Source organism: Rhipicephalus microplus, chromosome 6 (assembly GCF_043290135.1).
Source record: "Rhipicephalus microplus isolate Deutch F79 chromosome 6, USDA_Rmic, whole genome shotgun sequence".
Classification (NCBI taxonomy): domain Eukaryota; kingdom Metazoa; phylum Arthropoda; class Arachnida; order Ixodida; family Ixodidae; genus Rhipicephalus; species Rhipicephalus microplus.
In genome coordinates this window covers 4037072-4053896 of record NC_134705.1, presented here as the reverse complement: position 1 = coordinate 4053896, position 16825 = coordinate 4037072, and the positions used below count along the sequence as shown (strand labels likewise).

Sequence of the window (16825 nt, the reverse complement as noted above, 5' to 3'; positions counted from 1 at the left end):
TCTGGCTTTTGGCGACTATAGAGAAGGAAGCTTTCCGTTGATAAATTTGTGCATCAGAATTGCGAGTAAGTATTTGTGAAGTTTCACCACCGACAAAATGCCGTAAGCAATGATCAATAAAGATGCTTCAGATGTGTAGCTGCTATGTGTCATGACACGAATAAGCTTAATTTTGAGTGTGCTGCAAGGGCGATAAATGGACCGGATAGGTGTTTCCCCATAATGATATGCAATAATTAATATGCATATGAATAAAAGTGTAGTAAAGAGAGATTAGTATTTGTATATTAAAGAAATTGCAAACTTTAATTAATATTCTAATGTCATAAGCTGCCTTTTTCGTTAACGTGAGAACATGCTCATCAAATTATAGGTGTTTATCTAATGTGACACCAAGAAACACGGCATTATCAATAGGATAGAGTGTGCTGGAAGCAAATGTTAAAGACTGAGATCCTAAAAAATGAATTTGCCTAGAGGAAAAAATGACGAACTTGGATTTCGTAGCATTAATGTATACAGTCGCCGACCGATTTTTCGGACCTGGCGGGGACCGAAAAAAAGTACTAAAAATCGAACAGTCCGAAAAATTCGTTTTCGCCAAAAATCTGAAGTTTATTGCATCAGGCAGGTTTAAAAAAGTCCTTGATGCTGCCTTGCCTCAAACTACGCTTGGAGGCAATTTGGTTTGCCCGTATTTGCGCCAAGGTGACATCGTCGCCGTAAACACCAGGTAACTATGTTATCTGCGTCATGGTTAAGTCTACACAATAATGAATCAATGTTGTTATCTTAGCAGAAAATAGTAGTGTCGTCAGCATAAAGAATACAGTCAAATGATTTTAGGTGTTTTGAAAGGTCATTATTATAATTTAAGAATAAGAGCGAACCTAATATTGATCCCTGCAGTACCCCGATGTTACTCGTTTTAGCATGCGAGTAAGTATCAGATATTGATAGAATATACTCTCTGTTTTTCAAATAGTTTTCTAGTAATTTGAGTGCCGGGCCTGTTATACCAATGGAATCTAATTTAGCAAAAGGTATGTTGTGAACAAGTGAATCAAATGCTTTGGATAAATCAATAAATTATGCCCCAACAAAGTTTCCTAGGATGCGAAATTTGGATAAATGGAAAGTCAAGCGAGTCACGATTAGTTTTTCGACAACTTTACAGAAGAATGAAATTATAGCTATAGGACGACAGTTAGATCTGTGACATTTATCCCTCTTCTTGAAAACGGGAATTATTTTGGTCTTCTTTAGTGAAGTTGGAAAAATTCCCGTGGTAAAAATAAGGTTTACTATGTGACAAAATGTTTCTAATATTAAACCTGTTATTGCTTTTATGACAGATGGGCTGAAACAATCAACACCAGGCTCCGTATTTTTAAACTATATATGAGAGGTGCTATTTCTTAAGGTGTGGCAGGGTGTGGGAAAAATCAATGAGGCATATAGGGGTAGAACTTCAAAATTGGATCATCATGGCCTTGGTTGTCAGTACAAAATTTATTTTTATTTATTTACACAATACTGCAGGCCTAGGGCGGCCCAAGCAGGAGTGGTTTGTTTGTATATCAATGATGAAAACCAGTTTAAACAAAAAAAAGAAATACAAATTGAGAGCAAGAAGAAATAAGCAATGAACAATCGAAGAAAACACCAGAGAACAAGAGAGGACTAATCAGTGCATATTTCAGACATATGGCACATAAGAAGGTAAAAACCAAAACAGAAAAAAAGAAAAAAAAAAACGAAGCAAGGCAGCAATGATCATAACAGTAGCGTAGCACAGATTTTACACAACTAGATATGGGAAACCAATCACAAGATAAAGGCACCGTTACAAATTTATTCTGCGGTTAATGAAGCGGTTGCGGTTAAAGAAGTTAATAAAACAGTTTGCAATATCTATGGGATCATCGAGAAGATCTCCTGACTTTATCAGTGATATTTCAGCATTCTGATTAGATCTACCCAATACTTTCCACTGTTTTTTTTACGTCATTTCAAGCACACTTGATTTCCTTTTCCGAAGTGCTTGCCGAATGTGTGCACATTCGGCAAGCACTCTCAAATTATGACAGGTAGATTGCCACTATCCCTCAAGAGGAAGGTATATAACATCTGTATCTTGCCAGTACTTGGCTACGGAGCAGAAACCTGGAGACTTACAAAAAGAGTTCAGCTTAAATTGAGGACGACGCAGCGAGCAATGGAAAGAAAAATGGTAGGTGTAACCTTAAGAGACAAGAAGAGAGCAGAGTGGATTAGGGAACAAACGGGGGTTAAGGATATCATAGCTGAAATCAAGAAGAAGAAATGGACATGGGCAGGGCATGTAGCACGTAGACAGGATAACCGCTGGTCATTAAGGGTAACTGACTGGATTCCCAGAGAAGGGAAGCGGGTTAGGGGGAGACAGAAGGTTAGGTGGGCAGATGAGATTAAGAAGTTTGTGGGTATAAATTGGAAGCAGCAAGCACAAGACCGGGTTAACTGGCGGAACATGGGAGAGGCCTTTGTCCTGCAGTGGACGTAGTCAGGCTGATGATGATGATGATGATGATGATGATTTCCTTTTCATAGTACTGTTTCCTAGGATGCTCGACCTCTGAAGCAGCCTGTTTGAGCAGTTTTCCTAATATGTTTCATTTCATTTCATTTCATTTTATTACCTTAAAGGTCCCCAGGGGGACATTACATAAGGGGTGGGGTTACAAAAAACGCACAAAAAAAGCCATGAATTAGTTTGAAAAATGGCTTGTGACGCTATGCATAAATGTTGATGGACAGGTGATTGCTGCAATATGGTGGGGGAGGTCATTCCAGTCTTTTGTTAGAATACTTTTTATATCTATTATGAAGTGTGATATTTAAGAGCTGTTTTTTGTTTTGCTATAAAGGTTATCCTTTTTCCGCAGGCAGTTATGTGGTACTTGAAGCCATTCCATAGTGGGCAGCGCACAAGAGAAGGAACAGGTTTGCCTTCATTTTGTGCACTTCCCACTATTTCGCTTCTACTACAGTTCAAAGCCATTGTTTCTCACAGTTTCAATGAGTAGCACCCAGGAGCTTACCAACCACAGAGCCAATACAAATTTGTATTTTGCAGGTGCTGCTATTGCTTCATCACTGTCAGGCTTGATGAAATGCCTCCAAGCAGACGCTTCCTTTATTCAAATAACAATTCCTGCCCTCAGCAGTTCACAAAGGGCTCCCACAGATGCACATAGTGGCTAACACTCATTCAGCCTGCTCAGAAAGCAGAAGTGGGAGCAGCCTGGAGCAGCAAAACTCGACTTCTGAAGCAGGTTTAGAGCAACAAAACACTAGAGATGTCTGAACAAAGCAAATTTGAGTGAATGACTGATTTGCTCAAATAATATTGAATCAAATGGGTGTATTTGTCAAAATGCAACTAACCTGCACAATATTTTTTATGCTAGAGAAAGGCATGTGTCATTTATTGTCCCTGGTTTAAAGTGAAGAGGAAGCAACTTTGAATAGTCACAGCATTTCAGTAGGATGCAATGAGTGACTAGTAAAACATGTTATGTTTGAAAATTTACTGTACTTTGAGCATACAAACCGTATAAACACCTTTTAACCCTCTCAGGATCAATGATTTACATGCACGTCATCTGCTAAGACCCTCAAGATGGTGTAAGATGCACATGTACATTATTGCTTGTATGTTGCAAAAATGCGCCTTTTTCAATCATTGTTCTTGCTTGACATGTGCTGCCAGATTGCGGGAATAAGTAGAATTTTTTTTACACCAATGTCTCTCTCTCACCCTTCTTTTTTTTAATACTTTACTACAGAGGGGCCAGATAGTTTCAGTTTTGTCTTTCGGCCAGGTCATGCTCGTTGCAACCACAAAACTAATGGCTTTCTTGTCTGAACTTTTCAAAAAGTCACCAATCTAATGCTCTCTCATTTACTGCTCCCTGGCAGATGATTACGCCTGTTTCCGAGCAAGCACTGATTGCCACACATTATGCCATTTCGGTTGCAAGTCCTTCGGCAGGAACACCTTCCATCTTGCTGGCAAATGAAGAGTGATTATTCTATATTTCAGATTTGTTTTTGCTTTCCGGAAGTGCTCACATCTACACAGCTTTCTTAAGTGCCACGCAGTTTGCTTGCACTCTGTATGTGCCCTTCGGTTTCTCTGCTGAAAACCAGTCTAGTGACCATTTCTACGAATCATTCCTCGGATGACGAGTCGGAGTCTGATTAAATAAATGTCAGCCCATCACACGAGGAGTTCTTTACGAGATAATACTCAGATGATTATCAAGTGTCATCTCAAAAACATGTGCGACCAGATAATGCTTATCCGATCAGAAGTGACTTTTCTCCCTCCATGTTTCCACTAAACATCTCTTTGATTTGATTGATTTGTGAGGTTTAACTTCCCAAAATCACAATATGATTATGAGAGACGCCGTAATGAAGGGCTCCGGAAATTTCGACCACCTGGGGTTCTTTAATGTGCACCCAAATCTGAGCACACGGGCCTACATTTCCGCCTCCATCAGAAATGCAGCCGCCGCAGACGGGATTCAATCCTGCGACCTGCGAATCAGCAGCCGAGTACCTTAGCCACTAGACCACCGCAGCGGGGCCTAAACATCACTTTAAAAAAACACTTTTGCATGTCCATCAACTACACAAATTTTTATTGCTATGCATAATTTTTAACAGTTTTATAGGCTTTTCATTTTAAAGTTTATCTTGATCATGAACACCATGTATTTGTAACAACATGTACGATTTTTCGGTCATTTTATGGTCACCATAAAGAAGTTGTGACAACTGTTTCTTCTGAAATAGATTCACCTAGTTAATTTAAATCAGTCATAACAAAAACTACCTTGGCAGGCTGCATTCAGTGAAGTAACCCATTGAGGATCCAACTTAACAAATGATTAATCAAAATAGGAGAGTAATGTGTTCACTTCACCTTGAATTGAAAATTCGCAACAATGCAAATTTTTCTTAAGGTGTTTTCACCGCATAGCACCCCTGAGCTGCAGTGAAACCACCTTTATAAAGAGTTACATGCAGTGATTATTTTAGGCGCGACTTATGATGCACTGTCGATGAATGCGTCAAATTGACATAACACAATTACAAGGCTCTTAGTATTTTATAAAATAAAATGGAGTAATTTATTATTTTACTTGAGTTTCAGGAATTATTTTTAATTTCTATTCAATTATATTCTTCATCATTCTACAGGCAGTCCTGTTTCGTTTTGACATTAAAGAAATAAAATCACATTTATTTATTTATTTATTTATTTAGAAAATACTGCAGGCTAAGAATAGCCCAGGCAGGAGTGGAGGTGGCGCAGTATGAGAATATGACCAAAAAAAGCAACAATACAGGAGGCACAAACTAACAGGTATATATACAACACATTATGATTACTTCAAAAAAATTTTCAATACACCTTAACACATTTCCAGTTTCAAAAATGTGATGTGGTAGTTCGTTCCATTGAGTTAATGTACGAGGAAAAAAAGAGTATTTGAAATTGTTAGTTCGAGCAAAGATAGGAGTGAAGTTTTGTGAATGATATCGTCTAGTTGGACGCGAAAATAACGAAGAAAAAATATTTGATAGCTCAAGTACACTTTTTTTGCTGGATAGATAGAAAAGAAGTTTTAGTCTTGCAGTTTTCCTGCAACATTCTAGAGTTTGAATTTTGTTATCATGCATTAGTTTAGTTGGGGAATCAGATCGGCGAAACCTTTGGATTTTCACTAGATTGTTAATATCTGTTTTAGTATGCGGATCCCACACCTCACATGCATATTCCAAACCAGACCTGATTATTGTATTGTAAGCTAGACGTTTAATACTGGGAGGAGAACTACTGAGCCTATGCCTTAGCATGCCTAATTTCCTACGTGCAGATGAACAAATCTTTTCAATGTGAGAAGACCAAGTTAGTTTGTTAGTGATTGTTACGCCAAGATATTTATAACTTTCTGTTAGTAAAATTGGGGTCTCTTTTATACTGTACGGGTAAATAAACGACTGTTTCCTCTTAGTGATGCACATGAACATGGTTTTATCAGGGTTTACGTTCATTCCCCAGCAGTCACACCACGCAGATGTGGCTTCAACAGATCGGTGCGGCGTTATCTGATCATTTAAAGAGTTGATTGAACGGAATAAAATACAATCATCGGTAAATAAGCGGATTTCTACACCTTGTTTAGCACATGTTGTAATATCATTAATATAAATAAGAAAAAGCAAAGGTCCAAGGACACTTCCCTGGGGAACACCGGAGTTAACAGGGAGAGGGTTAGAATAAACACCGTTTATGTCAACAAATTGTGTACATGAACTTAAATATGATTCAACCCATTTAACAATTGTAGAGGGAAAACCTACCATATTAAGCTTGTGAATTAGTTTGGAGTGCGGTATTGAATCGAATGCCTTGCTGAAGTCAAGGAAAATTACATCGGTTTGGCCCGATTTATCTAGTACTGAATAAAATGAATGGACACAAGAAATTAATTGGGTAGTTGTAGAAAGACCTTTACGGAAGCCGTGCTGGAATGGCGATAGAACATTTCGCGCGTCTAAAAAAGTTACCATGTAATTTGAAATGATGTGCTCCAGCAGTTTACAACACGTGCTTGTAAGGGATATCGGCCTGTAATTGGTTATGAGGAGATTATTTCCTTTTTTGAAAATTGGTATTACTCGAGCGATGCGCCAATCTGCGGGTACAATGCCTTGTGATAAGGATAAGTGAAATATTATAACAAGAAAGCGGGAAAGTGATCCAGCGTAACGACATAAAAATACATTAGGTATATTATCTGGACCACAAGAAGATTTCGTTTTAATGTTTAGAAGCATATGAAAGATACCGTCGAATGTTATGAAGTTGGGGTCGATTTCTGCGCAGTTTCCACTCGCATTATCGAACACGCATGGTTTAGAAAAAACAGAGTGAAAGTACCGGTTGAATTCTGTTGCCATTTTTACCTCATCTCGAATAATTTGATCGCCGAGCAAAATGCAGTTGAAATTTTTTTGTTTATTAGTCTTTATGTAGCGCCAAAACTTCACGTGATCGCTTTTAAGGAATCGCGGTAATTTTACTGAATAGAACGCGTGCTTTCTAGACCGTACTTTTTCTGAAAAGATTCCTTTTAACTTTTGAAACAAGGGACCCTGTGACTTTCGTTTTCTCATCCGCTTAATTTTCCATGCAATATGAATAATTTCCCTTATTATCCACGGATTTTTAGAGGATTGTTTTTTAAGTTTGTTCGGGATGAAATTTTCGATACAATAGCAACAGAGTGACCGGAAAGTACTCCAAAGGCAGTTGACATCAATACTAGTAAAGCGATCAAAGGCTAAATCAAGGTAATCAAGAACTGATTCATCATTTGCTTTACTAAAATTTTTAAACACTCTTTTGTTTACAGGAATTTTTTCTGCTCGTCTGACTACACTGCATGTAAAGAGAACTAGCTTGTGGTCAGACAGACCATCATCGATAGATACATGTACATCAGAAAGGCATTTGCTGTGGAATACAAGGTCAAGAGCAGATGCTGTCTGTTCCTCTATGCGTGTTGGCATGCTCGCTGTTTGGTCCAGATTACACGCCAACATCATATCAAATACAATCTGATCACTGGAACATGAGGAACTTAATATGGATCAATTATTGTTCGACAAATTAAAATCACCCGCAATTATAAGACCGCAATCGGAGTATTTGACAGAAAAGTTGTAGAGTTTGCTAAGAAAATCGGCATCAGAAGAAGGAGGGCGGTAAACGGCAATTAAAATAAAGGGATTTCCAAAGATGTCACATTTCAGACACAAGCTTTCATGCTCTTCTATTCCTTCTAAGGGGGTAACAGTTACGTGGGTGCTACAAATGACAGCGACGCCTCGTCCACGTGTAGACCTATCTCTTCTATATATTTTATACTTTGAGGAACAATTTCGGCATCATAAATGCCTTCGTGAAGCCAAGTTTTTGTGACTACGGTGATGCAAGGACAGTATGTTAACAGTATATTTTCGAGTTCAGCTGTTTTATTAAGAATGCTTCGGGCGTTGATATTAATAAGAAGCAGGGTTTTAGTTAGCAGACAAGTATTCGGTCATGATTTTTTTGCGGGCTGCAATGTAGCTATAAATTAGGACGGATCGTTTGAACTTTCACGCGCCTGTTAGTGCTGTCATCCCACATATACGTGTCGTCATCGATCCGCAGCTTATTATGCAAGAGATACGGTTTCTTTCCGTTCGCTTTATTTATCTTGGCACTGTCCCATAACAGTTTACGCCTACGGAGGGTGCAGTGAGAGTAATCATTTTGAATAAACACATCGGTACCTTTAAGCTTCTTTGTGTTCTTTTGTATTTTTTGCCTTTCATTATAATCCTGGAGGTACAAAATTACAGGACGGTTTCCCGTTTTTCTTCCAAGTCTATGTATGCGGCCAATCGAACTATATTTAACTTAAAGTTTTTTGCCAAACAGTTCATTCACTACCTCATTCCTTAAGTCATCTTCCGTTTCATTTACTTTTTCTGCGAGGCCATAAATGACTAGATTGGAACGGCGGCTACGGTCTTCGATATCGACAAGCTTTGCTGACGTGTGAGCTACGGAAGATTTTATTTGGTTTAAGTTTGAATCAACCTGATCAATTTTACTTGCTGATTGCATCATTACTGTGACAAGGTTTTCAAGTGCAGACATTTTATCGGTTATTAATGCAAGCACATTCTTTTGGGATGTCTGTTTGTTCTTCCAATCAGATATATTTTTCAGGATCACGTCCTGTTGCTCGAAGATTTTGATGAGCATTTTGATTACCTCGGGACCGGGATTTGGTTCGGCGTCGCCACAAAGAATGAGCTTGCAGACATGGTAACAGTCATACATAATGCATATGCAAGTGTGTGGGCATGGCACAACAAGAAGACACCTATTACTTGATTGTACCGAGCTACATTCGTTACTAACCTGGATAACGAAACGGACAGACATGGTCAGCGTTGCAGTTCGGTTCACTTCGCCATGCCCACAGAAGTAAAACCGTTGCAGGCCGCCGTTTATACTCTTCGCCGACGATGACGTCACAGAGAATAACGCCACAGGGGGGTCGGCGAGAGGCAGACTGTACAACACGTGCCTTGGTTCTGGTTTGTGGGGCAGTGCAGTAATTGGTGACGAGGCAGGCGTAAGTAAGATGACGGGCTTGTGACAGGTTGGCTCGAAGAAGACGCCACCAAGCAGGATTGCCTGAATAACGAAACAGGCAGACATGGTCAGCATTGCAGTTCGGTTCACTTCGCCATGCCCACTGAAGTGGAACCGTTGCAGGCCGCCGTTTATACTCTTCGCCGATGATGACGTCACAGAAAATAACGCCACGGGGCGGTCGGCGAGAGGCAGATTGTACAACACGTGCCTTGGTTCTGGTTTGTGGGGCAGTGCAGTAGTTGGTGACGAGGCAGGCATATTAAGATGACGGGCTTGTGACAGGTTGGCTCGAAGAAGACGCCACCAAGCAGGACTGCCTGGATAACGAAACAGACAGACATGGTCAGCGTTGCAGTTCGGTTCACTTCGCCATGCCCACTCCAGATGCTCCCGATGTGTGATGCCATTCGTTTCTCATTGATTTAATTTCTATAAAAGAAAAGTAGTACTTTTGACATTGGTTCTGGAATGCAGCACATCGAACATCGCAGTACGTTCACCAAACCGATCAGCTACGATCATACGCAGCTGACTGACAGTGCAGAGGGCTCAAATCACCCAGAGAGCAATGTATATTCTTTGATCACAATTGACACAACTAGAACAAACAAGTTGTGTACACAAACGTAGCCACCACCGCTGAGAAAGGATGTACTGCATGCCTATTTGTTCATTTTGAACTCTTGGAAATTTTAAATAATATAAATACACATTGAAGTGAATTCGCATACTTTAATATTTATTCCAAAATTAAATGTGCTTGAATATTCATACATGCCTATAAAATACATGTGAAACAACAGAAATAAACAAAAAAACTGCTTTCTATTAAACCTGGATATAAACAAATTGATAAATTCCCAGAAAAATTAACTATAAAGAGGATTTCTTTATATGCAGGTTCAGTACAAAAATCCAGGAAATAAACACGCAAATTGAACAAAAGGGGTACTGAAGGTAGAGCTAACTCATAGCACTTATTTTACAGTAAAAACTGCGTTATTATTGCAATAACAATTATATAGACACTCTCGACGGGTTTTCCCCGTCGCTGCCATGTTCGCGTAACAAGTCCAAATAGAGAACATGCCCCCGCGCATCATAACTTTCACGAACGGGTAAAAGCGCGTGAACGCTGCTGAAGCAGATATCAAAGGCCTGAAAATGCCTGGAAAGTGCACAAGATAACATCTCCCACATGTTAGAACTGCTCTCGAATGCTCACACAGAAAGTAAACCACCTGTCTTGAACTAGCATGAAACAACCTAGCATGAAACATGCATGAACTAGCATGAACTAGCATGCTAGCATCCTGCAACCTAGCATGAACTAGCATGAAACAACTAGACCAACGCCCCGCAGCGGTGGTCTAGTGGCTAAGGTACTCGGCTGCTGACCCGCAGGTCCCGGGTTCGAATCCCGGCTGCGGCGGCTGCATTTCCGATGGAGGCGGAAATGTTGTAGGCCCGTGTGCTCAGATTTGGGTGCACGTTAAAGAACCCCAGGTGGTCGAAATTTCCGGAGCCCTCCACTACGGCGTCTCTCATAATCATATGGTGGTTTTGGGACGTTAAACCCCACATATCTATCTATCTATGAAACAACCTGGGGAGGGAGGATCACTGGAGTAGCAATAATGAACTTGAATTTTAAGGGTCCTCGTGATCGCTGGCATGCTTGCTATCTCGGCGAGTATCAGGGCGGTTTCAGCATGAAGAGACTGTGTGAAAAGAGCACTTCTGCCTGTAGCGGCCGTATTCACTCACACCAGCGTTTCGTAGGAGTTCCGCGATATCAGATCCAAAAGAGTTGGCTGCCAGCCTGATTTCTTATAACATTACAATTTATTGCTATCGCGTTGACTGTATTGCATTCAACGCACCGTCGTGTTGCCAGAACTAATCGGCTATTTGCAAGGTGTTTCAGCGCGCGAACAAAGGAAAAAAGGACAGGGTAGACAGAAAGAGCGCTGACTTCCAACTAACTTTATTTCGCAGAGTGGCAAGAATTTATACATCTAAAAAAAAAGATTACAGAGCATGAAGGTAAAAAACAAGCCCGATCTACACACCAGTAACAGCACGTGTGACAGGTCCTCTAATGCCTCAAAGCCCAGCCAGGTAATCACGTTCAGTCTGGGATAAAGCAACCGATGAAGTGCTTATGCATTTATCTCCTAGCACGTGTATTTTTTCTGCTTCGATAATTTCTCGGGTAAGTTGCTCCCTGTGCCTTGCCAATATAGAGCACTGATCAAAGAGGGGGGTGCACCCACAATCTCGGCAATGAATGCCAAGATGCCCTTGTACCACATTGTGCACATTGTTTCGGTGTTCTCGCAGGCGGTCGTTCATGCACCTGCCGATTTGGCCTACATAGACGCACCCACACGTCAGTGGAATTAAGTATACGACTCCCACTGCGCATGGGACGTAGTGTCCTGTGCGCGACAGAGCACGCGGCAGAAGTTGCGCGAGGTGTATTTACCCGTTTGCAAAGCTTCTGCAATTTTTTCGGTGCTGAAAAAACAACAAGAACGTTGGCGTCTCGAGCAATCTTTTTTAGCCTGTGTGAGACGCCGTGCACGTACGGTAGTACAACAGGCCTGCTCTTTCTGACGCTGTCGCGCTCATCTGGTTTGTTGCCTCGCTTCACGACAGTGACCAGCTTTTCCGCCACTGAAACGAGAACGTGTGCGGGGTAACCGGCTTTGCTGAGGCGCTCCACTTGTAGAGCAAAGCTGCGGTGTACCATGTGGGGGCAAGACTTCTTTAAGGCGTTGGCAAGGCAGAGGTTAGCAATGCCCCGCTTGACCAATTTTGAGTGCGCTGAGCCGAAAGGCAGAAGTGGCTTGCCGCTTTTTGGTTCATACATCCAGCAAACATGTCGGGGTTCTAGCAAAAGCTTCAAATCTAGATTTGAAGCTTGCTCCTTGAGCCTTGAAAGAACAGCTCCAAAGCTATCCACACTTTTCATCCAAGGTTGTTTCTCATGACTACCTAGTCATAATGCTATTCTTACCACCATGAAAAAAGAACAGATCTTGCGTACCTGGGTATCAATGTTATGCGAAGAATGCAAAAGGAAGGTGACCGTGTTGCAATTCTTTTATTGAGCGACACGTCGTGAAATGACGCTATCTATGTTGAAGAGTTGCAGATGTTTATATCACCAGATGTTTGCACTTGGGCAACGATGCCAACTGAAACATGCGTATTATTAGCAACACCAGACGCCGATATGATGCGCTGATGCTCGCGAGGATGCTGGCCCTGGACACTGCTACATAAATCAACTTCAGCGCAGGGCAACTAACCAAAATTTACATTAACTCGACATGATCGCTGTATCAAAGGAGTACACATGTAATGGTTATAATATTGAATAGGCAGCACTGCAACCACTATTGCCGGTTCATTTCATTTCATTTCATATTATTACCTTAAAAGCCCAACATGGGCATTACATAAGGGGTGGGTTTACATATGTTCATTATACAATAGTCGGAAATAGCATGTGTATAAGCATTATTAAACATGGTATGAGTAATATGGGTACATGATTCTGCAATGTATACAAGCAGTCGTAATGATGAAAATGACATCCAGTAGTTTTTATTCTGCAAAATGATCGGATATTTTTTGTATGAATGTGGGTGCGCTGGTTAGGGCGGCAATTTCGTGGGGCTGGCTGTTCCAATCTGTGGCTGTGCGGAAAAAGAAAGAACCTGAAAAAGTTGCAGTATGAGTACGGGGGCTGCCCACTTGGTTCATGTGGCGAGTTCAATGTGACGTTTGGCCAGCGGGAATAATGTACGGTGGTTGATTAAGCGAACAATGATAGAAGTTATGAAAAAGAGATAGGAATGATACACGGCGATGAGTAGCAAATGTCGGTAGTCCTAATTCATTTCGCAAAGACGACACGCTGACATGATATGAATATTGAGAATGTATGAACCTTGTAGCACGGTTTTGTACAGATTCGAGAGCGTTGAATAAATATGTTTGGTGAGGGCTCTATACTGCGCATGCGTATTCGAGCTTAGGGCGGATTATGATATGATAGGCTGGTAATTTTACATGATTTGGAGCTTGTTTTAGATGGCGTTTAAAGAAACCGAGTGCCTTATTAGAAGATGAGATGACGTTAGTAATATGTGCGTTCCAAGACAAATCATTAGATATGATAACACCAAGATATTTGTAAGAGGAGGCAGCTTCTAATGGTATGTTATTGATTGCGTATAAATAAGCCAGAGGGTTACGTCGGCGGGAGAAGGTCACAACTTTGCATTTATTTGGGTTTAGTTTCATTAGCCAGCAATCACACCATCGTTGCAGACGGTTAATATTTTCCTGAAGAGAATTTTGGTGAGATGTATTATTAATTGTTTTGTAAATGACACAATCATCCGCAAACATGCGAATATTACAGGTTACATGAGCAGGCAGATCGTTAATATATATTAAGAAGAGAAGAGGCCCGAGAACAGATCCTTGTGGAACTCCAGAAGTTACTTGCAGGGAATCAGATGAGCTGTTGTTAATAAAGGCAAACTGTGAGCGGTTATGAAGGAATGCTTCGATCCATCGTAAGATGTCGGGATGTACATTAGCCAAAGCCAGTTTTAGTAGCAATCGTTGATGTGATACCTTATCAAATGCTTTCGTGAAGTCTAAAAATATGGCGTCTGTCTGTAGGTTAGTATCTAGATTAGTGTGAAGATCATGTAGAAACGTTGCCAATTGGGTTTCACAGGAAAAACCTTTCCAAAATCCATGCTGTGAAGGATGAAAAAAGTTATTCGAGTCTAAGAATTTCATGATTTTTGTATAAATGACATGTTCCATGATTTTGCAGGGTACGCTTGTTTACGAGATGGGGCGATAGTTAAGTGAGGTGGTCTTATTTCCTGATTTACAGATTGGAACAACCTTTCCCACCGTCCAATCATGGGGTATGATGCCAGTGGAAAGTGACTGGGAGAACAATAGGCACAAATAAACAGCACTGATATCTTTAGTATTTTTAACACTTTTGAGTTTATGTTATCGACACCGGCTAAAGATGACAGTTTAAGATTGTCAATTAAGGACAAAATGCCATCGACATGGAAATTTATCGCTGGCATGGCATTAGATGTGCTCGTAACTGTAGAAGAAAACGGTAAGTTAGCTTCTTTGGAGAAGACTGACGCAAAAGCTGCATTGAAAATGTTAGCGCACTCCACATCATCGACCGTTTCCCCGTTATCGTTAACTAGTGTGTTGCTGTTAATATCTCGAGGGTTAACCCCCTGCCAGAATTTTCTTGGATTGTTGACCAGCATCTTGGGTAGATCTTTGTGAAATAATGATTCTTTTGCCTCCCGGACAGCTGATAAATATGCACGTTCCGCTATGTAATATCTATTCCATGCGCATCCGTTTGTGCTACCTTTTGCTGCTTGGTATAAACGTTTCTTTTTGTTATCCAGCTTTTTTAAAGAATTAGTGAACCATGCCTTTTCTAGCTACGTTCGTAATGTTATTTTTGGAATGAACCTGTCTGCTAGTCTGTTTATTTTTTTGTGCTATCACCGTATCGCGAAGCGCCGAGTGATAAGTCGGACCGATCCATGGACGGGGAACCACTGCCTTTTATTTTGATGGCAATCGCTTATATACAGATGATAGCATTGACAGCGCCCCCTATACACTACACAACACATTCCCCCCTCATAAAAATTAACAACACAACTAAAGTCAGTCTACTTTCGCGCACTCACTTCACAGCACACGTTCACTTCACCACACTTGATGTTCTTGTAGTCAGGTCAGCTCGTAGTCTTGATACCGTGTTGGCATTCTTCTTGTTCGTTCCGGCCTGGTGCGTGATGGTGCTGTGGCTGTGGCCAACTGCGACCGAGATGTGTCCTGCTGATCGGGAACCTCTAATATGGGCTCCGTTACCGTGGTTTGTGCACTGTCAGAATGGTTAGCGCTTCCCTGGGTGTCTTCTGATGGACCCACTTCCGATTCATTCACGACTATAGGGTTTTGTGGCTGAGCCATCTTTCCTATGTGAAGATCCATGTCGTAGGAAAACCCCGAAGATGCATTGCGTCGCGCTGTAACCGCGTCAGCTAGTGCCTGTGCCTGTCCTGTCCTTCCTTTACTAATTACTGTTAACTTTGATGCGTTCCATTTCGTCCCGTTTGCCAGTAGAAACGAATTCGTGCCCACACGTCTCTTCACCTGGATCGGCAAAGAAAACTTGTGTTTCGTCTTCGGTCCGCCTTGTTTTACTTTTACGAAATCTCCTGGCTCAATGACAGACGCTCTGGCACCTCGTTTTTCATCGACGTACTTTTTTGTTCGTTGTTGCTGCTCCTTAACGCGCTGTTTCAACTTTTCCATGACGACACGCGGCTCCTCAAAAAATTCCCTTTCTGGGAGGCCAACAACATCCAATCTCGTTCTGGGTTTTCTTCCATGCAGCAGGTAAGCCGGCGACGCTCCTGTAGTTGCATGCGGGGTGGCCCTATAAACACCCAGGTAGTCCCAAATTGCCTCCTTCAGTGGTCTTCGCTCCAATGCCGCAACCTGCATATACTCCTTGAGAACGCGGTTGAACCGCTCAATTTGCCCATTGCATTGCGGGTAGTACAATGTTGTAACACAGTGCTGAATTCCCCGGTCTCGTAAAAACTGCTCAAAACATGTCGACATGAACTGACGCCCATTGTCAGTCACAATGCTTTTCGGGTACCCTTCTCTCGAAAAAATTTCCACGAGTACTTTCACTACTGCCTGTGCAGTTATTGTGGACACAAATGCCACCTCAGGCCACTTGCTGTGGTAATCAATAATAGTGATTGCAAACCTGCACTCTGGAGGGGCTCGTTCCATCGGCCCAACGATGTCAATTCCAAGCTTTTCCCACGGCTTCTCGGGCCACTGCACTGGCTCCAACGGGGCCCTTACAGTTTTTGCAGATTTATCTGATGCTTTGCAGACAGCACAATTCCTAACCAAAGATTCAACATCACTGTCCATTCCGGGCCACCAGTACTGTTCCCTCAACCGTTGTTTGGTCCTTACAATGCCTGGATGCGATTCGTGTGCCATCATGACCAGCCTGGAAGCAAGTGCTGCTGGGGGAACGACCCGTTCAGCGCGAAACAATAGTCCGTCTATAACCGACAGTTCTTCTTGCATACGAAAAAACAATTTTATGTTTTCAGCTAAACAGCCCTTTTCCGGCCATCTGGACATAACATACTGTGCCACCTCATTTAACACTGAATCCTCAGCTGTCGCTGCCTGCAACTCACTCTTTGTGATCATGCTGGAAACCACAGCAACTACTTCCTCCACAGGGTCGTCCTCTGCAGGGGTCAACGGTAGCCTAGAAAGCGCATCCGCAACGACATTGGTGCTCCCCTTTGTGTACTGCACCGTGAAGTTGTATCTCAGAAGTCTAGCAGACCAGCGTTCAATACGCAGTGGCCGTCTTCCAACCCCATTTGTGGACAGCAGTGTCACCAAAGCCTGATGGTCAGT

General features: G+C 41.7%; 1 protein-coding gene across 14 annotated transcripts in view; it reads right to left on the bottom strand.

Annotated features, from left to right (window-relative positions):
- Positions 1-16825, bottom strand: part of LOC119167769 (SH3KBP1-binding protein 1) — a 433186-nt gene that overhangs the window by 325072 nt on the left and 91289 nt on the right. For 9 of the 14 annotated variants that reach the window (XR_012884068.1, XM_075865762.1, XM_075865767.1 and 6 more), the window contains exon 1: positions 9038-9437. The exons of the other annotated variants lie outside the window; for them this stretch is intronic. Coding sequence is in view for 8 of the 9 variants with exons in the window: in XM_075865762.1 (XP_075721877.1) it covers positions 9038-9349 (312 nt within the window). In the remaining variant the exon portion in view is untranslated. Of the gene's footprint in view, positions 1-9037; positions 9438-16825 lie in introns of those variants that run through there. 14 annotated transcript variants of the gene reach the window in all.